Here is a 26,280-nt window from a genome sequence, read left to right as displayed (position 1 = left end):
CACAGCCCCGAACACACACACACACACAGCCCCGAACACACACACACACACACACACAGCCCCGAACACACACACACACACACACACACACACACACACACACACACACACACACAGCCCCGAACACACACACACACACACACAGCCCCGAACACACACACACACACACACACACACACAGACACACACAGACACACACACAGACACACACACAGCCCCGAACACACACACACACACACAGCCCCGAACACACACACACACACACACACACAGCCCCGAACACACACACACACACACACACACACACAGCCCCGAACACACACACACACAGCCCCGAACACACACACACACAGCCCCGAACACACACACACACAGCCCCGAACACACACACACACAGCCCCGAACACACACACACACACAGCCCCGAACACACACACACACACACAGCCCCGAACACACACACACACAGCCCCGAACACACACACACACACACAGCCCCGAACACACACACACACAGCCCCGAACACACACACACACACAGCCCCGAACACACACACACACACACACACACACACACACACACACAGCCCCGAACACACACACACACACACACACACACACACACACACACACAGCCCCGAACACACACACACACACACACACACACACACAGCCCCGAACACACACAGACACACACACACACAGCCCCGAACACACACACACACAGCCCCGAACACACACACACACAGCCCCGAACACACACACACACAGCCCCGAACACACACACACACAGCACCGAACACACACACACACACACACACACACACACACAGCCCCGAACACACACACACACACACACAGCCCCGAACACACACACACACACAGCCCCGAACACACACACACACACACAGCCCCGAACACACACACACACACACAGCCCCGAACACACACACACACACACAGCCCCGAACACACACACACACAGCCCCGAACACACACACAGCCCCGAACACACACACACACACACAGCCCCGAACACACACACACACACACAGCCCCGAACACACACACACACACACAGCCCCGAACACACACACACAGCCCCGAACACACACACACACACAGCCCCGAACACACACACACACAGCCCCGAACACACACACACACACACAGCCCCGAACACACACACACACACACACAGCCCCGAACACACACACACACACAGCCCCGAACACACACACACACACACAGCCCCGAACACACACACACACACAGCCCCGAACACACACACACACACACACACAGCCCCGAACACACACACACACACACACACACACACAGCCCCGAACACACACACACACACACACACACACACAGCCCCGAACACACACACACACACACACACACACACAGCCCCGAACACACACAGACACACACACACACACACACAGCCCCGAACACACACAGACACACACACACACAGACACACACACAGACACACACACAGCCCCGAACACACACACACACACACACACAGCCCCGAACACACACACACACACACACACACACACACAGCCCCGAACACACACACACACAGCCCCGAACACACACACACACAGCCCCGAACACACACACACACAGCCCCGAACACACACACACACACAGCCCCGAACACACACACACACACACACACAGCCCCGAACACACACACACACACACAGCCCCGAACACACACACACACAGCCCCGAACACACACACACACAGCCCCGAACACAGCCCCGAACACACACACACAGCCCCGAACACACACACACAGCCCCGAACACACACACACACACACACAGCCCCGAACACACACACACACACACACACAGCCCCGAACACACACAGACACACACACACACACACAGACACACACAGACACACACACAGCCCCGAACACACACACACACACACACACACACACACACACAGCCCCGAACACACACACACACAGCCCCGAACACACACACACACAGCCCCGAACACACACACACACACAGCCCCGAACACACACACACACACACAGCCCCGAACACACACACACACAGCCCCGAACACACACACACAGCCCCGAACACACACACACACAGCCCCGAACACACACACACACAGCCCCGAACACACACACACACAGCCCCGAACACACACACACACAGCCCCGAACACACACACACACAGCCCCGAACACACACACACACAGCCCCGAACACACACACACACAGCCCCGAACACACACACACAGCCCCGAACACACACACACACACACACACACAGCCCCGAACACACACACACACACACACACACACACACACACACACACACAGCCCCGAACACACACAGACACACACACACAGCCCCGAACACACACAGACACACACACACAGCCCCGAACACACACACACACAGCCCCGAACACACACACACACAGCCCCGAACACACACACACACAGCCCCGAACACACACACACACAGCCCCGAACACACACACACACACAGCCCCGAACACACACACACACACAGCCCCGAACACACACACACACACACACACACAGCCCCGAACACACACACACACACACACAGCCCCGAACACACACACACACACACAGCCCCGAACACACACACACACACACAGCCCCGAACACACACACACACACACACAGCCCCGAACACACACACACACACAGCCCCGAACACACACACACACACACAGCCCCGAACACACACACACACACACAGCCCCGAACACACACACACACACAGCCCCGAACACACACACACACACAGCCCCGAACACACACACACACACAGCCCCGAACACACACACACACACAGCCCCGAACACACACACACACACACAGCCCCGAACACACACACACACAGCCCCGAACACACACACACACACAGCCCCGAACACACACACACACACAGCCCCGAACACACACACACACACAGCCCCGAACACACACACACACACACACACACACACACACACACAGCCCCGAACACACACACACACACAGCCCCGAACACACACACACACACACACAGCACCGAACACACACACACACACACACACACACAGCCCCGAACACACACACACACACACACACAGCCCCCAACACACACACACAGCCCCGAACACACACACACACACACACGAACACACACACACAGCCCCGAACACACACACACACACACACACACACACACACACAGCCCCGAACACACACACACACACAGCCCCGAACACACACACACACACAGCCCCGAACACACACACACACACACACACAGCCCCGAACACACACACACACACACACACACACACACACACACACACACACACACACACAGCCCCGAACACACACACACACACACACAGCCCCGAACACACACACACACACACACACAGCCCCGAACACACACAGACACACACAGACACACACACAGACACACACACAGCCCCGAACACACACACACACACACAGCCCCGAACACACACACACACACACACACACACACAGCCCCGAACACACACACACACACACACACACAGCCCCGAACACACACACACACACACACACACAGCCCCGAACACACACACACACAGCCCCGAACACACACACACACAGCCCCGAACACACACACACACAGCCCCGAACACACACACACACAGCCCCGAACACACACACACACAGCCCCGAACACACACACACACACAGCCCCGAACACACACACACACACACACAGCCCCGAACACACACACACACAGCCCCGAACACACACACACACACACAGCCCCGAACACACACAGCCCCGAACACACACACACAGCCCCGAACACACACACACAGCCCCGAACACACACACAGCCCCGAACACACACACACACACACACACAGCCCCGAACACACACACAGACACACACACAGCCCCGAACACACACACACAGCCCCGAACACACACACAGCCCCGAACACACACACACACACACACACAGCCCCGAACACACACACAGACACACACACAGCCCCGAACACACACACAGACACACACAGTGCCAGAAGAAGCTTGGTCTTTAAGTGGTTAAATTAGAAATCCGCTAGGTAAAAGAAAAAAAAAAACGAAATGACAAGAACGGTAATAATAAGCACTAACATGGGGTGCCCAGCTGGCATCACCCATGGCTGCCAAGCACACCCTTAGATGAAGGAATGGTGTAAATAGCTGGCAGGATGAAGCCAAGCCACACGGAGAAGGAAGGAGATTGCTCGATCCATGACTAACCTCTCACACACTGAAGATTAAAGCAGAACCGTAGGGTGGAGGTCGAACCTTTACCATTTATAAGCCATCACATTTGACAGATACCTTCTAACTGCTGATGAAGACAGCGGAATAAAGCTGACACATGCACTTCTACATGGAATGTTCTTTTAAGTTTTATAACTTGCAACTACTTGTTACATAAAAGGGATAAACCTCCCAGGAACAAACGTAAGAAAGAAGCTTTCACAAGGACTTAGCATAATGAGACGAGGTTACCACCATCAGAGGCCTCCGAGAGCGACCAACAATGGGGCCTGAGGGCCGACGGGATGAAAGAGCCCTCAGCGGAGGGCAACCAGTGACCTTGTACTGCAGAGATCCTGAAAAAACCCTCGGGTGGTCCTCACCAAGGACACCTCCAATGTGAGCAAGAATACAGATGAAAGGTGATCTCATGTGGAATGCTCTCATAGGCTGGCCATAGACGGAGTTCCACCGCCATGTCCCCAAAGAGTGACAGGCAGGATTGGGCTCTGATCACACCTATGCAGGTTTTATGGTTAGCACTGGTGTACTTGGTTTGAATCCCAATCAGCACACTATCTGCATGGAGTTTGCATGTTCTCGTTATGCGCGTTTCTTCCGTGTACTACAATTTCCTCCCACACTCCAAAGACATTCCTCCTGTCCAAACTAGTATATGGATGCATGTATGGTCAGAGGCTGCAGGCACGACCCAAGAGACGGCCAGAGGCTGCAGGCACGACCCAAGAGACGGCCAGAGGCTGCAGGCACGACCCAAGAGACGGCCAGAGGCTGCAGGCACGACCCAAGAGACGGCCAGAGGCTGCAGGCACGACCCAAGAGACGGCCAGAGGCTGCAGGCACGACCCAAGAGACGGCCAGAGGCTGCAGGCACGACCCAAGAGACGGCCAGAGGCTGCAGGCACGACCCAAGAGACGGCCAGAGGCTGCAGGCACGACCCAAGAGACGGCCAGAGGCTGCAGGCACGACCCAAGAGACGGCCAGAGGCTGCAGGCACGACCCAAGAGACGGCCAGAGGCTGCAGGCACGACCCAAGAGACGGCCAGAGGCTGCAGGCACGACCCAAGAGACGGCCAGAGACTGCAGACATGACACATGGTCAGAGACTGTAGACAGCAGCAGGAGACGGTTACAAGCCATGACTATAGGAGTTGGTGTATATGCAGCTTCAGGAGACAGACTGGAAACATAATTCATAAGGCTGCTGGGAAAACAGTGAAGCACAGATTAGTGTCTGCAGGGGCCCCAAGGGCCACAGGTTGTGCACCTGGGCTCTAGGGTATCCCTGTACGGCCAGATCCTATCCTGAGCGCACTGGACATCAGATCACCAGCAAAATAAAGAGAATTCTACCTCAAGCCCACTTTTCTGTACTTTTCTGGGGAGACAGACAATTTAGAATACTGTTGCTCCTCCGTGTCCTCAGGACATGCAGAGTTCGGGTTCCCTAAGCTGTATGCAATTACCATCCCCACCACACTTCCATTAATCGCTCTCCATTTGGCCTCGTCTTTTGCCAGGTTAATGTTCTGCTCTGCCTCATGGCTGCCCGTCATTTCCCGGATGTCCTCCATCCACCGCCTTCTTCTCCTTTCCTAGGCCTCGCTTCCACAATCTCGCAATAAGTTCCTCTAGAGCCGAGCTTTCCAGCACTTAATGCTGCATCTACACAGCCAAAAATACCCCTCATCCCTCCGCACTTTGTTCCACTCTATCACACCACACGATCAATGAAGACGAAGGATGAATCTGCAAGAACAGAGCTCTGTACTTTGTCCTCTAATCTCTTTCACGTCATACGTTTTTTTTTATAGCACAAGTGGAATGTAATCCGGGACGGCTGGCAAAGTGCGGTTCAGGTGCCTGGACAGAAGACGAACCCATCCAGCCCACGGGGGATGGTGATGACCATTGGAAAACCAGTGACTGGGCCAGGCTAGAATCTTTACGGTGGACCCAGAATTATGAACCCCCATCATCCCATCATGGCGTGCATCAAATGCTTGAGACAATTCAGAGATTGCTGCACAACCCACTGGTCAGAGATGACCGACACAACACAATGAGAATTTAGAACAATGATAGAAAAATTCAAATCAAACCTATACCCGATTTTTGACTTTCAAAAAGGGAAATAAAAAAGAAACAAAGTTTCTTTGTGCATCTGTGAGCTCCACTGGGAAGAAGATCGAGGTGGGTCCAATAGACCATAACTCGCATGAGCCAATGTCTGCCCTCTGCATGCGAGGGCGGGGGTTGTCTAACCGGCAGCCTTCAAGTGGCCCAGGCCTGGCTGGAGGGACGCCAAGGATGCCAGGCAAGCACAGCAGCCGAAAGAGGTCATTACAGACAAGCCCGCTGCATGCACGGCTGCAGGGACACTGGGGATGCCGTGCAAACAGCTGCAGACAGCCTACATCGACAAGCCAGGCAAATGCATGTCTACAGCAGGGTGGTCTCCAAACTACGGCCCTCCAGTTGTTCAGAAACTACAATTCCCATCATGTCTGTGAATGTCAGAGTTTTACAATGCCTCATGGGAAATGTAGTTCCGCAACAGCTGGAGGGCCGTCGTTTGGAGATCCCTGCTCTAGAGGAATGCTGGGGCTGCAACATTTCCAAAAGAATCAGTAAATGCTGCATATCTGGATCTACAGGGCATGCTGGGGTGGGCTCTGTGCCAACATTCGCCCCCCCCCCACACGCACAGACACACTACATACCTAGGATACATTCACAGCGGCGACTAGCACCAATGCAAATTGTAGCAGCAGTTCCTCCTGGGGTAGGTGCGGCTGCTGGCCCCGTTCACTATAATGACAGGTCACCAGCGGCCCGGCACCTATTGGTGGCTCTCTACTAGAGCTGCACAATTAATCGTTAAAAAATCGTGATCTCCATTCAACCCCTCCCACATCTCTATTGCAGAGTTTGGAGATTCTTTCATTTAACACATGGAGAGACTTATCTGCTCACTCAGCTGTCAAAAGAAAACATCTGGGCAGTCTGCCAAGTTTTTAAAAATAAAACATTGTAACCAACTTCCTTCTTAGATCAAAGGGAAACTTCTGTGTGTAAAGAAAAAAATCCAGGCAGTCTGTCAAGTTTATAAACAACCTGTAAATGCAGGAGGTTTAACCACTTAAAGTCTAAATCTTTTTCTGACACTTGTTTCTTAAAGTGGTTGCAACTTTTTATCTCGCACGGTATTTGCGCAGCAATTTTTTGAACACGCTTTTTTCAGAAAAAAAACTGTTTCATGCAAAAAAAAAAAAAAAAACAGTAAAGTTAGCCCAATTTTTTTGCATAATGTGAAAGAGGATACGCCGAGTAAATAGAAACCCAACATGTCACGCTTCAAAATTGCACGCGCTCGTGGAATGGCACCAAACTTTGGTATTTAAAAATCCCCATAGGCGACGCTTTAAATTTTTTTTACTGGTTACATGTTTTGGGTTACAGAGGAGGTCTAGAGCTAGAATTATTGCTCTCGCTCCAACGTTCGTGGCGATACCTCACATGTGTGGTTTGAACATTGTTTTTATATGTGGGCGGGATTTACGTATGCGTTCGCTTCTGTGTGCGAGCTCACGGGAACAGGGGCGCTTTACATTTTTTTTTTTTATTGTTAATTTTATTCTTTTAGTTTGACACACAAAAAAAAAAATTGATGACTTTTATTCCTATTACAAAGAATGTAAACTTCCTTTGTAATAGTAATATGGCACGATCGGACCTAGTTACAGTGAGATATGGGGGGCAACAAGGCCGGGCGTGATGTCATAACATCGCACCCAGCCTCCGAACGATCATAGCGACTCCGGGGACGATCTGGTCCACCGAAAATCTCTATGGTAACTGGCGGGGCAGGCGGATCCTGTGACCGAGGAGAAACGGGAAGTGAGCAATTCAGACAAAGAAAAACATTTTAGAAGAGAAATCGAAGGAAAAGGTGAGTCGGTAGAAGCCCCGGAGGGCGGTGGGGGCGGCGTCCCCTCCCGCCGCCCGTAAGAACGATCAAGCGGCGGAACAGCCGCTATGATCGTTCTTATGGTGCAGGGAATCGCCGGCTGAAAACGCCAATATCTGAATGATGTCTGTGGCCTCAAGCATCATTCAGATATAACCACTGAAAGCCCATGACGTCAATAGACGTAGTGTGGGCGCCAAGTGGTTAAGCTAGTGCATTTTTGGTTCACTTACCTTTTCCTTCGATTTCCCTTCTAAAATGTTTTTCTTCTTTGTCTGAATTTCTCACTTCACGTTTCTCCTCAGTAAACTTCACACCATCATCCTGGCTGACTAAACACGGCTCGGATGATGGTGTGAAGTTTACTGAGGAGAAACGGGAAGTGAGAAATTCAGACAAAGAAGAAAAACATTTAGAAGGGAAATGGAAGGAAAAGGTAAGTGAACCAAAAATGCACTAGCTTAAAGGAACCGATTTAGAAAATAAAAAAACAAACCTTTACAACCCCTTTAAGATAAAATCTTTATTTTTTTGCTAGAAAATTACTTGGAACCCCCAAACATTATATATATTTTAGCAGAGACCCTAGGGCAGTGATGGCGAACCTTGGCACCCCAGATGTTTTGGAACTACATTTCCCATGATGCTCATCATGCACTCTGCAGTGTAGTTGAGCATCATGGGAAATGTAGTTCCAAAACATCTGGGGTGCCGAGGTTCTCCATCACTGGCCTAGGGAATAAAATGTAAATTGCTGCAATATTTTATGCCACACTATATTTGCCCAGCGGTCTTTCAAATGCAATTTTTGGGGAAAAAATACACTTCAATTAATAAAATATAAAATAAATTTAGCCCAATTTTTTTTTTGTTTTAATGTGAAAGATGTTACCCCGCGAGAATCGTGATCCATCGTCTAAGCAAAAAACGTGATTCTCATTTTAGCCAGAATCGTGCAGCTCTACTCTCTACTGCGGCGATCACCGCTGGACACACTTTGCCTGCATCCAGCAGCAATCACCACAAGCAATCGCTGGCTGTGCAGAGAGCTGCAAATAGGTGCGGCCGCTGGCGACCTGCAATTCTAGTGATTGGGGCAGGCAGATGCGGCCTACCCCACTGAGAACCGCGAATAAGTGCGGCCGCTGGCGACCTGCAATTCTAGCGATTGGGGCCGGCAGATGCGGCGTACCCCACTGAGAGCCACGAATAGGTGCGGCCGCTGGCGACCTGCAATTCTAGTGATTGGGGCCGGCAGATGCGGCGTACCCCACTGTGAGCTGCGAATAGGTGTGGCCGCTGGCGACCTGCAATTCTAGTGATTGGGGCCGGCAGATGCGGCGTACCCCACTGTGAGCTGCGAATAGGTGTGGCCGCTGGCGACCTGCAATTCTAGTGATTGGGGCCAGCAGATGCGACATACCCCACTGAGAGCTGCGAATAGGTGCGGCTGCTGGCGACCTGCAATTCTAGTGATTGGGGCCGGCAGATGCGGCCTACCCCACTGAGAACCGCGAATAGGTGCGGCTGCTGGCGACCTGCAATTCTAGTGATTGGGGCCGGTAGATGCGACATACCCCACTGAGAGCTGCGAATAGGTGCGGCTGCTGGCGACCTGCAATTCTAGTGATTGGGGCCGGCAGATGCGGCCTACCCCACTGAGAACCGCGAATAGGTGCGGCTGCTGGCGACCTGCAATTCTAGTGATTGGGGCCGGCAGATGCGGCCTACCCCACTGAGAGCTGCAGGAGGAACCGCTCATTGGCTATCCTCATTATTGGTGTATTTTATGTGCGGCCCAAGATCATTCCTCTTCTTCCAATGCGGCCCCCCGGAAGGTCAAAAAGGTTGGACACCCCCGTACTAGGACATTCATTGCGCACACCTGACCTGGATAGACCAAAGCCTGACACAAATCAAAAAAGTTGGTGCATGTGCCCTACTCACACCACAATGCTGCACTGAGGTGGGTCACGTAAGGTGCGAAAATAGACACGCTACACGTTTTCCACACCGGGAACTCACATCCCAACGGAGCTGCAATGGATACAGATGTACAAGATATAATTTTGTAACATTTCAATAAAGTTTAGAAAAAAAAAAAAGCAAACAGTTGTAACAATTCAAGGCTGTATGGACGAGCCCCGAAGAAATCCAAGTATACATCCTTAAAAAGGACCACTATTGTGAAAAATAGACAGGAGAGCTCCTCGGGAAGGGAGGGGGGGCACAGGAGAGTTCCTCGGGGAAGGGAGGGGGGGCACAGGAGAGTTCCTCGGGGAAGGGAGGGGGGGCACAGGAGAGTTCCTCGGGGAAGGGAGGGGGGGCACAGGAGAGTTCCTCGGGGAAGGGAGGGGGGGCACAGGAGAGTTCCTCGGGGAAGGGAGGGGGGGCACAGGAGAGTTCCTCTGGGAAGGGAGGGGGGGCACAGGAGAGTTCCTCTGGGAAGGGAGGGGGGGCACAGGAGAGTTCCTCGGGGAAGGGAGGGGGGGCACAGGAGAGTTCCTCTGGGAAGGGAGGGGGGGCACAGGAGAGTTCCTCGGGGAAGGGAGGGGGGGCACAGGAGAGTTCCTCGGGGTGGGATGGGACTGCAATGAATATACAGCCCGTGAGGGGCTCGGGCTTCCTGATCTGTAGAAGAGACCCGACCTTTCCTGGGCCTCAGAGCTATGCGGATTCTTCTGTATGAAGATCTGTGCGTTTATAACGAGACTCATCATAAAACAAATCACTATAAAGATGGAGGATGGAATGCAAAGTATGAAAGCAAACTTCTATCTGATGCACAGTCGCACGCACACTAAATGATAACCTGAGGGCTCATTAACAATCGCTGCGACTTTAAACATACATTAAAGCGACTACAGGAGTCAACATGGATTTTTTTTTAATGCTTTAATAAAGCTTTGCAAATGCTCTGTGTGTAGATTTTCTATGCGTTTTAAATGGGCTCAGTAACCCCACTTAGCAGATCCTCAGCTCATTAAATACCCCTGTTCAGCAGATTCACCCCCCCCCCCACCTCCCCACTCAGTAGTAACGCCCCAGCTCAGCTGGTCCTCCGCTCAATACTAACCCCTGGTTCTGCTGAGCCCCGGCTCAGCAAGGAGGAAGGAGGAAGGAGGAAGGAGGAAGAAGGAAGGAGAAGAAGAAGAAGAAGAAGAAGGAAGGAGAAGAAGAAGAAGAAGAAGAAGGAAGGAGAAGAAGAAGAAGAAGAAGAAGAAGAAGAAGAAGAAGAAGAAGAAGAAGAAGAAGAAGGAAGGAGAAGAAGAAGAAGAAGAAGAAGAAGAAGAAGGAAGGAGAAGAAGAAGAAGAAGAAGAAGGAAGGAGAAGAAGAAGAAGAAGAAGAAGAAGAAGGAAGGAGAAGAAGAAGGAAGGAGAAGAAGAAGAAGAAGAAGAAGAAGGAAGGAGAAGAAGAAGAAGAAGAAGAAGAAGAAGAAGAAGAAGGAAGGAGAAGAAGAAGAAGAAGAAGAAGAAGAAGAAGAAGAAGGAAGGAGAAGAAGAAGAAGAAGAAGAAGGAAGGAGAAGAAGAAGAAGAAGAAGAAGAAGAAGAAGAAGAAGAAGAAGAAGAAGAAGAAGAAGGAAGGAGAAGAAGAAGAAGAAGAAGGAAGGAGAAGAAGAAGAAGAAGAAGGAGAAGGAGAAGAAGAAGAAGAAGAAGAAGAAGAAGAAGAAGAAGAAGAAGAAGAAGAAGAAGAAGAAGAAGAAGAAGAAGAAGAAGAAGAAGAAGAAGAAGAAGAAGAAGAAGAAGAAGAAGAAGAAGAAGAAGAAGAAGAAGAAGAAGAAGAAAGGAGAAGAAGAAGAAGAAGAAGAAGAAGAAGGAAGGAGAAGAAGGAAGGAGAAGAAGAAGAAGAAGAAGGAAGGAGAAGAAGAAGAAGAAGAAGAAGAAGAAGGAAGGAGAAGAAGAAGAAGAAGAAGAAGAAGAAGAAGAAGGAAGGAGAAGAAGAAGAAGAAGAAGAAGAAGAAGAAGAAAGAAGAAGGAAGAAGAAGAAGAAGAAGAAGAAGAAGAAGGAAGGAGAAGAAGAAGAAGAAGAGAAGAAGAAGAAGGAAGGAAGAAGAAGAAGAAGAAAAGAAGAAAGAAAGGAAGAAGAAGGATGAAGAAAGAAGAAAGAAGAAAGAGAAGAAGGAGGAGAAGAGGGAGGAGGGAGGAGAGGGAGGAGGAGGGAGGAGGAGGGAGGAGGAGGAGGGAGGAGGAGGGGAGGAGGGAGGAGGAGGGGAGGAGGGAGGGAGGGAGGAGGAGGAGGGAGGCTGGGAGGGAGGAGGAGGAGAGGAGGAGGGAGGAGGGAGGGAGAGGAGAGGAGGAGGAGGGAGGAGGAGGGAGGAGGGAAGAAGAACAACTTCCTTTTCTAGTCGGTCGTACGTCATCACATTCAAAATGAACGTTTCGAATGAACTTTAGTCCGTTCGTGTGTAGGCAAGTCGGAAGTCCGTCGCAAAGACAGTCGGACCTTTTCTGCCCGGAAAGTCCGGTCGTGTGTACGCGGCATTACTGTGGTTTTTCTGCCTCCTTGTAACTTCCTCTGCCAGCTCCTGAAACTCTCCTCCCCCCCCCCCCCCCCCCCTCACTTGACACAAACGAGCGGGTCACATTAGTTCTATGCACACTACACATCCCAGGGCCGAGCCACCTGCTGTGTCAATAGGGACAACAGATAAGGGGGCTCAGGAGCGAGCATGCACGGGTGCCCCCATTGAAAGCGGCTTTCCGCTGGGCCACCCAAAGAGGGAGGGACCTGGAGAGCCAATGGGGGACCCCCAGAAGAGGAGGATCGGGGCTGCTCTGTGTAAAAGCGTTGCACAGAGCAGGCAAGTATAAACAGGTTTGTTATTTTAATAAAAAAAAAAAAAAAAAACTAAGGTTTCATAAAACTTTAAGAATACACACTGGAATGGAACGGGTATTTCGTTTTTTTTTTTTAAACCAGAGCTTAGTGTTGCTTTAAGGATTCGTTCACATGTGTGGCAGCCCTCAGAAAAGTGATCCATGGTGGATTAATATAGAGGGAGGTGTTCTGTAGTCTACAGCAGCCAGTAGAAGCAACCAAGCACAGATGTTTTATCAGCTCAGAAGATTTGTAACAACACAAAATTAAAGCGCTTTTCTCACCTGAATCAGAAATCTGAAAGGAAGGAGCCAATTGGTCGTTGCACGCAACACCGAGTTCTCCTTTTATCATGCATCAAAATATCCTCCCCATGGGGCTGCATTCACACTACAGCGCTGTGAATGGCGGGCAGATCTGCCAGCGCCGAGGTGTGAATGACAAACCTCGCAACTTCCATTTGAGATGCCATTCATTTGAATGATGCCTCAAATCGCGGCCGTGCGATAAAACGTGCTACAATCGCGGGATGCATGTGGCCCCCCCCCCCAAAGCAGTTGCTGAATTATTTTTGCCCAACATGCGCCCCGTGATGCGGGTTAAACCGATATTCCTATCGCACACGTTCCTGGTATCTGTGGCTCATAAAGTAGCGGGCGCTGCAGCGATTACCAGTTGGGTCCTGGAGGCATCAAACAAGCATACATATTCGCCGGCACACCACGGACAACAAATTTTCGTCCTAAAAAGGTTTAAAGGGGTTGTAAAGGTTCGTTTTTTTAATTTTTTTAATAGGTTCCTTTAAGCTAGTGCATTGTTGGTTCACTTACCTTTTCCTTCGATTTCCCTTCTAAATGTTTTTTTTTTCCTTTTTGTCTGAATTTCTCACTTCCTGTTCCTCCTCAGTAAGCTGTTCTGGCTGACTAAACACCGCTCGGATGATGGTGTGAAGTTTACCGAGGAGAAACAGGAAGTGAGAAATTCAGACAAAGAAAAATAACATTTAGAAGGGAAATCGAAGGAAAGGGTATGTGAATCAACAATGCACTAGCTTAAAGGAACCTATTTAGAAAATAAAAAAAAACAAAGCTTTACAACCCCTTTAAAGAGGAAGTAAACCCTGATGAGTGTTACTTCCTCTTTGATTCCCTGCAAAGGTAAAGCATAATGGACTACTATGCATCGCATCGCATCGTAGTCCATTACGTGTCACTTACCTGACACAGGAGCCAGCGAAGTCACCGCTGTCCCCTGTAGTTCCGAGCGTCCATCTTCTTGGTGGGTCTCGCTGCTCCGGCGCTGTGATTCACCGGAGCAGTGATGACGTCACTCCCGCGCATGCGAGCCGACACTCGTGGCATATCGCCGCGATCTGTGGCTTGCCCTGTGAGCCACTGTCTAAATGTTATCCCTTATAAATGTTTTTTTCCTTTGTCTGAATTTCTCACTTCCTGTTCCTCCTCAGTAAGCTGTTCTGGCTGACTAAACACCGCTCGGATGATGGTGTGAAGTTTACTGAGGAGAAACAGGAAGTGAGAAATTCAGACAAAGAAAAAAAACATTTAGAAGGGAAATCGAAGGAAAAGGTAAGTGAACCAACAATGCACTAGCTTAAAGGAACCTATTTAGAAAATAAAAAACGAACCTTTACAACCCCTTCAATGCAGAGAATCACATCACAAAGGAAAAGTGAAACGTTTCGAAAGCTGTGCAGGACCCTTCGTCAGGCATGTGATGACGAAGGGGTCCTCCGCGATGCCGTTTGCCGCGTTTGCAGCGCGTTTTATCTTGCGGCAGAGCCGCATCCGCGATTTGAGGCGTCATTCAAATGAATGGCATCTCAAATGCAAGTTCAGCGTTTCGTCATTCACATCTGGGGCGCTCTCAAATCGCGGGCAGAACCGCCTGCGATTCAAAAACGCTGTAGTGCGAATGCAGCCTCAGGAGGTATCTCGTCACGCCTTGTACTTCTCACATCCCATCCCCCGTACAGGAAGTTAGGGGGGGGGGGGGGGAATCTTCTCAATGGAGACAAAACAAAAGACAAGTAATGTAATCCTTCATAGGAAACTACTAAAAGGTTTAGACTGGGGTTGGCGATTGTAAAACCCGATCCGAACTTCACGCAGGAGGAACCACAAAATGCCAAAAGAAGTCTCACCTCTTCTAACAGACAAAAGAACCAGCACAAAGGTGGACAGATCAGTGCGCTGCACACTAGCTGCATGCAAGAGGCCGTATTCAGAGGAATAGACTGTCCAGGTATGAAAAGGTAAGAATGCGGCTCACTGAAATCCTACAACAAAAGGACGGCATTAAACCTCAATCCAAACCTGATCCGGGGAATCTCAGGTGCAGAGTGTATGTAATAAGCACCCAGGTGGGGCTCCCGTCAGGGATCAACACGGGTCAGGCCTCTTAAGGTGTTTAACCCCTTCAATACCGGGCACTTTCACCCCCCTTGCTGCCCAGGACAATTTTCAGCTTTCAGCGATGTCGCACTTTGAATGACAGTTGTGCGGTCATGTGACACTGTACACAAACTACATTTTTGTATCATTTTGTTCCCACAAATAGAGCTTTATTTTGGTGGCATTTGATCACAATCAAAAATAAATACATAAAATAAAAAATTTGTTTTAGTTATAAAATGTTGTAAATAAGCAAGTTTTCTCCTTAACTGATGGGCATCACTGATAAGGAGGCACTAGCAGGCATTACTGGGCACTGACTGGCACCATTGCTGGTCATCAGCGGTGGCAACCCCCCGTTGGTCATCAGCGGTGGCAACCCCCCGTTGGTCATCAGCAGTGGCAACCCCCCGTTGGTCATCAGCAGTGGCAACCCCCCGTTGGTCATCAGCAGTGGCAACCCCCCGTTGGTCATCAGCGGTGGCAACCCCCCGTTGGTCATCAGCGGTGGCAACCCCCCGTTGGTCATCAGCGGTGGCAACCCCCCGTTGGTCATCAGCGGTGGCAACCCCCCGTTGGTCATCAGTGGTCTGAAGTGGGCATCCTCAAGGTGGCTGCGCTGATAATCAGCAAAGACCCTCCCTGTCAGGAGATTGGCTCTCCTATACCTTGCATCTGTCAGACAGGAGTGAGGAAAAGCCGATACACAGCTCTTCCTGTTTACATCGTGATCAGCTGTGATTGGACATAGAGAAAAAAAATTTAAAAAAATAAAATGAAGGTTTCTATGCAGAACTGCACCAGATTCTGCACTCTCCAGCTTTGATAAATGAACTCTGATTTGTCAGATTGTTCGGCTATAAAATTGCTGATCACCGCCATAACTAGCATTTATACAAAAAAAATTATTATATATATATATATATATATATATATATATATCAAAAAATAAATAAAACACACACACAGTATATATCCCATAGTTTGTAGACACAATAACTTTCCCACAAACCAATCAACATACACTTAATGGGATTTTATTTTTTACCAAACATATGTAGCTGAATACACATTGGCCTAAGTTGGTGAAGAAATAGGATTTTAAGTGCCCGTTCACACCGGGGCGACGCGACTTGCAGCGCGACTCACAGACGCGACCTGCACACGACTTCAGCGGCGACTTGCAAAATGACTTCTGTATAGAAGTCAATGCAAGTCGCCTGAAGTCGCCCCGAAACAATTTTCTAAGTCGAAGCGACTTGAGTCGCTCCTATTAGAGCGGTTCCATAGTACAGAACGGAGCGCGACTTGTCAGGCGGCTAAGTCGCCTGACAAGTCGCGGTAGTGTGAACGGGCACTTAATCTTATTCTTTGATTGGATGCGTTTTATAACAAAGTAAAAAATATGGTTTGGGTTTTTCAAAATGTATGCTGTGTTTTTCATTTATAGTGCAAAAAAACAAACAAAAAAAAAAAAAAAAAAACTCTGGAGGCTATTAAATACCACCAAAAGAAAAAAAAATGTTTGGGGAAAAAAAATACATAAAAAAAAAGTAAAATCTTTTCAGGTGTGCCGTGAAAATTTTTAGATCTTTTTGGTGCGCCGCAAGATGAACAAAAAAAAAAAAAAAAAAAAACAGTTTTAGAAACATGGATCTAACCACTCCACTCGATCCAAAAAAAAATAAAAATAAAAATGCCTGATTATATTTTTAATGCAGGCCATAAAACGGGTCAAATGCCAAAAGGAAAAAATCTGAGATTTTGTACGTTTTGCGATCCAATGGGCGCCACCATTGATTTAGAAATTCGACCAACCGAGCCCTTCACATTCCCCCTCGTGTTGCTACAGAAAAAAAATTCTCGTGTCTGGGGAATCTTTTCTTCCTGGGAATTTTCTCACGCTCTTTTTTTTTTTTTTTTTTTAGGTATACTTCTCACAATTCTCCCATCATTGATATAAAAAAAAATATAAAAAATAATATTTCTAAATGCCAACCTGCCAGATTCGAATTTGATGGATGCACGAAAATCAGGCGTCGCTGCGTCCACCAACGGGGCAAAATTCAAAAACGAAAATTCTTAGAAAATATTTCCACAAGGAAGTTGACCCATGTATGGCCGGCTAATGGCGATCTGAAAATCGGACCACAGACCGTCTACTTTTTAAAACTTGAATGGGTTACTAAAGTTATGAAAATTTATACGACAGAAAAACAAATTCAGAAGTGAAGTCATGTATTTTTATTGTATTTTTGTTACTGATTAACTGCTTAACCACGTCTGGAGCCCGGCTCACGTCGTTAGACATCATCACTTTCAAGAGGGATATCGTTATGGCAGCAGCTACCATAACTCCAGTATCCTCCTCTTCAGTGAGCGGCCCGCTTTCAGATAAAAGCGGTCTCTGCGGCGGATGCATTAGTACAGTGACAGTGCATTTTTTTTTTTTTTTTTTTTTTAGCACTGATCACTGTATTAGTGTTACCAGTCCCACAAAAACGGTCACTTAGCCCAGGTCCACACTGCGCGGGCTTCATTCCCCCGCAGCTCAATTTCACTCCCACATGTCAGTTCCAATTTTGGCCACGATTTCAGAGACATCTGTGCAGGTTTCAATGTAAAAAAAAAAAAAAAACGCAGCCCGAAAATCGCAAACGGTAGTACAGAAATTACTTTTTTGAAATTGGTGCAGCGCCAATTAGGACGGTGCCATTAACAGCAAGTGCCGCCGATTTGACGTGTCAAAATGCTCCAGTGTGAACCAGGGCTTATGCCGCGTACACACGATCGGAATTCTCGTCGGAAAAAGCTCTGATGGTTTTTCCCAAGGGAATTCCGACGGAATTCGGCTCAAGCTGTCTTGCCTACACAAGATCACACCAAATTCCGATCGTTTATAACGCGGTGACGTACAACGGGACTAGAAAAAGGAAGTTCATTACCCAGTAGCCAATAGCTTCCGTCTCGTAGTTGAATCTGAGCATTGCGTGATTTTTGGCGTGTCGGAATTGCATACACACGATCGGAATTACCGATAGAAAGTTTTTTGAGAACATGCTATCAATTTTTGGCTGGCGGAAATTCGGACAGCTAAAATTCTGATGGAGCGCACACACCGTCGCATTTTCCGATGAAAAGCTCTCATCTGTCTTTTTCTGGACGGAATTCCGATCGTGTGTACGCGGCAGTAGCATCAGATTTGTCCACCACAATCCCACTCATCGATCGCCGCCATTACTAGTAAAAAATATGACTTTTTTTTTATTTTATTTTTTTAAAGTTCCTAAATCTATCCTATAGTTTTTAGATGTTATAACTTTATGCAAACATATATACACACACGTTTTTGGGGATTTTTTTTTTTTTTTAAACCAAAAACATGTAGCAGAATACATATTGGCTTAAAGCGGAGGTCCACCCTAAAATGGGCCTTCCACTCATCGGATTCCTCCCCCCCTCCGGCGCCACAATTGGCACCTTTCAGGGGGGAGGGGGGTGCAGTTACCTGGATAATCCAGGTAACTGCACCCACTTCCGGGCTAGCTCTCTGCGGAAAGGGGCGTACATTACGCCCCTTTCCGCAAGTGCCCGCCCCCTTCCGCAAGTGCCCCGCTGCCTGCTGGGAAACACACAGATCCCAGAGGCAGCGGGGACCGTCCTCATTGCGCAGCGCGGCTCGCGCATGCGCAGTAGGGAACCGGGAAATGAAGCCGAAAGGCTCCATTTCCTGATTCCCATACCCAAGATGGCGGCGGCAGCACTCGAGTGTCGATCTAGAGATCGGCTTCGGGTGCCGACATCGCGGGCGCGCTGGACGGGTAAGTGTCACTATTTTAAAAGTCAGCAGCTGCAGTATTTGTAGCTGCTGACTTAAAAAATAAAAAAATAAAAAAATAAAAAAAACGCGGAGTCCCGGCGGACTCCCGCTTTAAATCGATGAAGAAATTAATTTTTTTTTTTTTTTTTCTTTATTGTATATGTTTTATGGCAGAAAGGAAAACATTTTTGTTTCCTAAATTTGCATTTTTTTTTTTTTTTTTTGTTTAGGCCTCATGCACACGGACGTTTTTACAGCCGCTTTTTTGAGCGTTTTTTGCAGCTTAAAAAGGCCTGTCCATGTTAGTCTATGGCTTCATGCCCACCTAGGCGTTTTTGAGCTGCAAATGGCATAGGCGTTTTTAAGCTGTAAAAAAAACCCAGGACCAGTGCGTTCCCTGGCGTGGAGCTAGAGCTGTAAAAACGCGAATAGCGGGAAAACGCGCAAAAACGCGCAACATATTTTCTTTGTTTTCTGAGTGCTATAGCCAAGAGATGCGTTTCTTTAAAAACGCTACTTAACGCTAAAAAACGCGCAAAAACGCCAATGCAAAACGCGGTAAAAATCACGTTTTTAACGCCGATTTTTCCAGGCATCGGAGCTAGCTTTGCAGCCAGTTTTTTAAAACGTCCGTGTGCATGAGCACTTGTAGTGCAAAAAAAAAAAAAAAACGCAGAGGTGATCAAATACCACCAAAAGAAAGCTCTATTTGTGGGAAACAAAAAAAAAAAAAAAACAACCTTACATTTTATTTGGGTACAGGGTCGCACGACCGCAAAATTGTCAGTTAAAGTAACGCAGTGTAAGATGTATTAGCAGATTTTAAATACACTAACAAATTGAAGCCAAACTCCAGCTAATAACTTTATAATCGGTTACAACAAACAGTTATTTTTTTGGGATAAAGGTAAAAACACAAATAAAAAGCTGATCATTGTAAAGCTCCCCTACTAGTTTTAAAAAGGGTTTGTTGCATCCCTCTAACTGATACATCCGAAGGGGAGCTTCACTTTAGGCTCCATTCACACCTTAGCATTCTGGATCACGGGGGTCATAATCACCGTCATTCCAGAAACGCAGCAAAACACGAAGCGCATTTGCAATGCCGTTATTTCTTAATGACACCCCAAACGCAGTGCGAATTTGCTGCGACTGTCGAGTGACAAAACGTGCTACAATCGTGGCAAAAAATCGTGACCGCAAATGCTCCTGGCTCTATGCTAAGATTTGATGAGCTTCTTTGGAGCGGTGCTGCTGTAAAAACGCCCACACACACAAAAAATAAATAATAATAAAGCTATAAAAAATATGAGCGGTTGCAGCTTTTTCTGCGCTCAGGTGTGAAAGGAGCCTTTAAAAAGGAAACAAATGCAGCCGTCACATCTAGGAATTGGTAAACTGCAATATCAGAAATGTTTGCTTTTGGGTTTAATACTGCAGAATGTAAATAGAGATATCCTGAAGTCCACCATGTGACAAGCTACCGGGTACTTATCCCATCCAATGACCTTTAGTAAAGTTCCCTTCATGATGTAACACTACAGTGATCTGCATTCCACATATCATACAAGGTTTTTTCTACAACAAAAAAGCACCAAACAGCACAAAAAAAAAGGTTTCAGTTCCATATTACAAAACTCCACATATATAAAGGCAACATAATAGCAATTCATTACTTCGCAACAGAGGAACCATTAAAATAATTTTCCGGTCCCAGGGAACCCCCCGCTGAATATTACTAGATCTACAACTCATGATACATTCGTCTGATGGTCAGTAGGAAGAATGCCGCTTACACTCGTGGTCACCAGGAAGAATTACCCCCCCCCCTCCCCCCTTACAGATACCATAGCTAAAAAGATCAATGGTGCCAGTGGGAAATCGCTCATTGCTCAAGGAACACCTAGCAACCTCTGGAGGAACCCTAGGGGGTCCGATTCATCCCAACCTCTGGAGGAACCCTAGGGGGTCCGATTCATCCCAACCTCTGGAGGAACCCTAGGGGGTCCGATTCATCCCAACCTCTGGAGGAACCCTAGGGGGTCCGATTCATCCCAACCTCTGGAGGAACCCTAGGGGTCCGATTCATCCCAACATCTGGAGAAACCCAAGAGATCCAATTCACCCCAACCTCTGGAGAAACCCTAGGGATCCAATTCACCCCAACCTCTGGAGAAACCCTAGGGATCCAATTCACCCCAACCTCTGGAGAAACCCTAGGGATCCGATTCACCCCAACCTCTGGAGAAACCCTAGGGATCCAATTCACCCCAACATCTGGAGAAACCCTAGGGATCCAATTCACCCCAACATCTGGAGAAACCCTAGGGATCCAATTCACCCCAACCTCTGGAGGAACTCTAGAGATCCAATTCACCCCAACCTCTGGAGGAACTCTAGGGATCCAATTCATCCCAACATCTGGAGAAACCCAAGAGATCCGATTGACCCCAACATCTGGAGAAACCCTAGGGATCCAATTCACCCCAACCTCTGGAGGAATACTAGGGATCCAATTCACCCCAACCTCTGGAGGAATACTAGGGATCCAATTCACCCCAACCTCTGGAGGAACTCTAGGGGTCCAATTCATCCTAACATCTGGAGGAACCCTAGGGGTCCAAATCATCCCAACATCTGGAGAAACCCAAGAGATCCGATTCATTCCAACATCTGGAGAAACCCTAGGGATCCAATTCACCCCAACATCTGGAGGAACCCAAGAGATCCAATTCACCACAACCTCTAGAGGAACCCTAGAGATCCAATTCACCCCAACCGCCAGAGCAGTGATGACTAACCTTGGCACCCCAGATGTTTTGGAACATTTCCCATAATGGTAATACATTTTGCAGTGCAGTTGAGCATCATGGGAAATGTAGTTCCAAAACATCTGGGGTGCCAAGGTTCACCATCACTGCTCTAGAAGAACCCTAGGAGATCCAATTCATCCCAACCTCTAGAGGAACCCTAGAGATCCAATTCATCCCAACCTCTAGAGGAACCCTAGAGATCCAATTCATCCCAACCTCTAGAGGAACCCTAGAGATCCAATTCATCCCAACCTCTAGAGGAACCCTAGCCACTTACTGACTGTATGACTTATATATAGTGCGGAAAAGTGGCATGGCTACGCCAGACCATGTACCTAGTACGCGATCCAACCCTTTCCGAGTCTGGGGTGTGCATATGCGTCATCCGCGGCAGCTGCCGATTGGTGGGTACCCCGAACTCGGCACCCACCAAGAGGGAGAATGGCGGTCTGCCTACGTAAACAAGGCAGATCGCCGTGCTGTCAGTAGGGAAGGCATGGCTCCTGTATGCCTGCAAAGAAGAGACTAGGATCCATTCCTTCCCTTAGTGAAAGCACCTCCCCCCCACAGTAAGAAAACACCAACTAGGCAAACATTTAATCCTTTGATCAACCTTAATTTTCACCTCTTCCCAGCCAGAGTCATTCGCACAGTGACAGTGCATATTTTTAGCACTGATCACTCTATTAGTGTCACTGGTCCCCAAAAAAAAAATAAAAAAAAAATAAAAATAAAAAAAGTGTCAGCGTCCGATAGTCCTTCGCAATATCACAGTCCCGCAATAAGTTGCTGATTTGCCGCCATTACTAGTAAAATAAATATATCCCATAGTTTGTGGTCGCTATAACTTTTGTACACACCAATTAATATACACTTATCTGGATTTTTTTTGTTTTTTTTTCCACCAAAAAATATGTACAAGAATACAGATTGGCCCAAATTTATGAATTTAGGATTGAATTGAATTGGGGGGCGGGCAAATCTTTTCCGGAGGTCAAGTGGATAGAAATCCAATCGTTGACCCTGCGATTCCTCCTGTATTGAATTGTATTGCGGCTGTACAGTACCGTCCTCGTGTTGTAAAAGGGCTGAGCAAACTGTCGGCGCTATATAAACCCTGTATAATAATTAACCCCCAAACAGATTGCCGGATACAAGAAACCTGCTAATTTATGCGGCACAAATATCAAACCTGATAATGAATCTGAACAGATCAGACAAAAACAACAGCTGAGGGTGCCGAGAAGTCCGTCTCCCGGAGGGTGCCGAGAAGTCCGTCTCCCGGAGGGTGCCGAGAAGTCCGTCTCCCGGAGGGTGCCGAGAAGTCCGTCTCCCGGCACTTCCTGAGGATTCGGCACATTTCACAAACCGGCGAGGAAATAAAGAGGCTTTTAATTAGGAGCGTTAATCCCAAATACTCACAAATCCCACCAAAACAAAAACTCCAGGGTGGCGTCCTGTAGAGGCGGCACGGCGATGCCCGTCTCCAATACACGGATGTTACCAGCGATATGAGATCACGATGTGTCAACGCCGAACGCCAAGTCCTATTTCCGGGAACTTGTAAAGAAATTTAAAGGGATCCTACACCTATTCTAATTCTGAAGGCGGCATTTGTAACACGATAAAACGCACAAATCGTAAAACAAAACAAAAAAACACCTCCATGCGCTGGAAGGGAAGGACTCAGAGCTGCCAGATCACATCCTCCGCTTACCATGTTATCCAAGAGAATGCAAACACACCCCTCCCCCGGGGACAGAAGGCAAAAAAGGGATGAGGCTCAGACGTGTCAGCTCATAGCTATGGTCACAGACACAACACAGAGATCCCAGAAACAGCCAATCGCTGCTGAGGGAAAAGACCCTCCTCTTCCAACATGCCACCAATCGGAAGGGGGTAGGTGGGCAGTTCTGGTGTGACAGTGTCACATAGGCTCACCCTCCACTTTCCCTGGTGGGGACGGGTACAATCACACCGCACAGGTGACAATGAGAGCCATTAGGTAACCGACACTCAACCGCCAGCCCTCAGCACAAAGCCAGATTGCAGGAGCGTTATATGAGCGAGAGAGCGCGAGAGCGAAAGAGATATAGAGCGAGAGCGCGAGATATAGAGAAATATAGAGAGCGCGAGATATAGAGCGAGAGCGCGAGATATAGAGAAATATAGAGAGCGCGGGCGAGAGAGAAATATAGAGAGAGAGGGCGAGAGAGAGGGCGAGAGAGAAATATAGAGAGAGAGGGCGAGAGAGAAATATAGACAGAGAGGGCGAGAGAGAAATATAGACAGAGAGGGCGAGAGAGAAATATAGACAGAGAGGGCGAGAGAGAAATATAGACAGAGAGGGCGAGAGAGAAATATAGACAGAGAGGGCGAGAGAGAAATATAGACAGAGAGGGCGAGAGAGAAATATAGACAGAGAGGGCGAGAGAGAAATATAGACAGAGAGGGCGAGAGAGAAATATAGACAGAGAGGGCGAGAGAGAAATATAGACAGAGAGGGCGAGAGAGAAATATAGACAGAGAGGGCGAGAGAGAAATATAGACAGAGAGGGCGAGAGAGAAATATAGACAGAGAGGGCGAGAGAGAAATATAGACAGAGAGGGCGAGAGAGAAATATAGACAGAGAGGGCGAGAGAGAAATATAGACAGAGAGGGCGAGAGAGAAATATAGACAGAGAGGGCGAGAGAGAAATATAGACAGAGAGGGAGAGAGCGCAAGAGAGATATATAGAGAGAGAGAGAGAGAGAGAGAGAGAGAGAGAGAGAGAGAGAGAGAGAGATATATAGAGAGAGAGCGCAAGAGAGAGATATATAGACAGAGAGGGCGAGAGAGAAATATAGACAGAGAGGGCGAGAGAGAAATATAGACAGAGAGGGCGAGAGAGAAATATAGACAGAGAGGGCGAGAGAGAAATATAGACAGAGAGGGAGAGAGCGCAAGAGAGATATATAGAGAGAGAGAGATATATATAGAGAGAGAGAGAGATATATAGAGAGAGCGCAAGAGAGAGATATATAGAGAGAGCGCAAGAGAGATATATAGAGAGAGAGCGCAAGAGAGAGATATATAGAGAGAGAGCGCAAGAGAGAGATATATAGAGAGAGAGCGCAAGAGAGAGATATATAGAGAGAGAGAGAGGGCGAGAGAGATATATAGAGAGAGAGAGGGCGAGAGAGATATATAGAGAGAGAGGGCGAGAGAGAAATATAGAGAGAGAGGGCGAGAGAGAAATATAGAGAGAGGGCGAGAGAGAAATATAGAGAGAGAGGGCGAGAGAGAAATAGAGAGAGAGGGCGAGAGAGAAATAGAGAGAGAGGGCGAGAGAGAAATAGAGAGAGAGGGCGAGAGAGAAATATAGAGAGAGAGGGCGAGAGAGAAATATAGAGAGAGAGGGCGAGAGAGAAATATAGAGAGAGAGGGCGAGAGAGAAATATAGAGAGAGAGCGCAAGAGAGAGAGATATATAGAGAGAGAGGGCGAGAGAGAAATATAGAGAGAGAGGGCGAGAGAGAAATATAGAGAGAGAGGGCGAGAGAGAGATATAGAGAGAGAGGGCGAGAGAGAGATATAGAGAGAGAGAGAGAGAGAATATATACAGACGTGTATATAATACAGATATATATTACACACGATATCTCCGGTATAATGCTAAAACTCATTATCAGGAAGTAAAACACACAAACTGGATACATTGTGAATAAGCCGCCTGTTTTGCAAGTGTAACAATTTAGCCAATGAGTCACAACCACGAACGCAGGAACCAATCACAGAACATCTGCCCAAGTGATGAAATGAATCCCACGCATGTAACAATCCGACATTCCTCCATTTAAAGCGATTCTTATAATTACACTTAATTATTAGCGCGGATCTGAGGTCAGACGAGTGCCGTAATTACTGAATGTGAATGCGGGAGATTCTGATTCATACCGGGAATCGCACAGGTTCAATTCCCGCCCCTCCCGTACAGATCCACCGTGTGGTCCATTCAGTTGAATAGGCTGAAAATTGCACCTCAACATGAAAAAAAAAGTAGTAAATGTACTCATTTTAAAGAAGCACCACATCACATGGTACTGC

The 26,280-nt window shown here is 48.1% G+C and overlaps 1 protein-coding gene across 7 annotated transcripts in view; it reads right to left on the bottom strand.

Moving 5' to 3' along the window:
- NDEL1 (nudE neurodevelopment protein 1 like 1) overlaps nucleotides 1-26,280 on the bottom strand; it is a 74,180-nt gene that overhangs the window by 41,463 nt on the left and 6,437 nt on the right. Inside the window, exon 1 of one of the 7 annotated variants that reach the window (XM_077458565.1) lies at nucleotides 23,911-24,021. The exons of 2 other annotated variants lie outside the window; for them this stretch is intronic. In XM_077458565.1, coding sequence (XP_077314691.1) covers nucleotides 23,911-23,913 — 3 coding nt within the window. In that variant the 5' untranslated portion in view covers nucleotides 23,914-24,021. 4 more of the 7 variants (XM_077458572.1, XM_077458571.1, XM_077458567.1 and 1 more) reach the window with 4 other exon arrangements.

This window comes from Lithobates pipiens, unplaced genomic scaffold (genome assembly GCF_037356315.1).
Source record: "Lithobates pipiens isolate NorthernLeopardFrog02 unplaced genomic scaffold, aLitPip1_a1.2 Scaffold_28, whole genome shotgun sequence".
In the NCBI taxonomy this organism is placed as follows: domain Eukaryota; kingdom Metazoa; phylum Chordata; class Amphibia; order Anura; family Ranidae; genus Lithobates; species Lithobates pipiens.
This window is presented reverse-complemented; position numbering and strand designations above follow the sequence as displayed.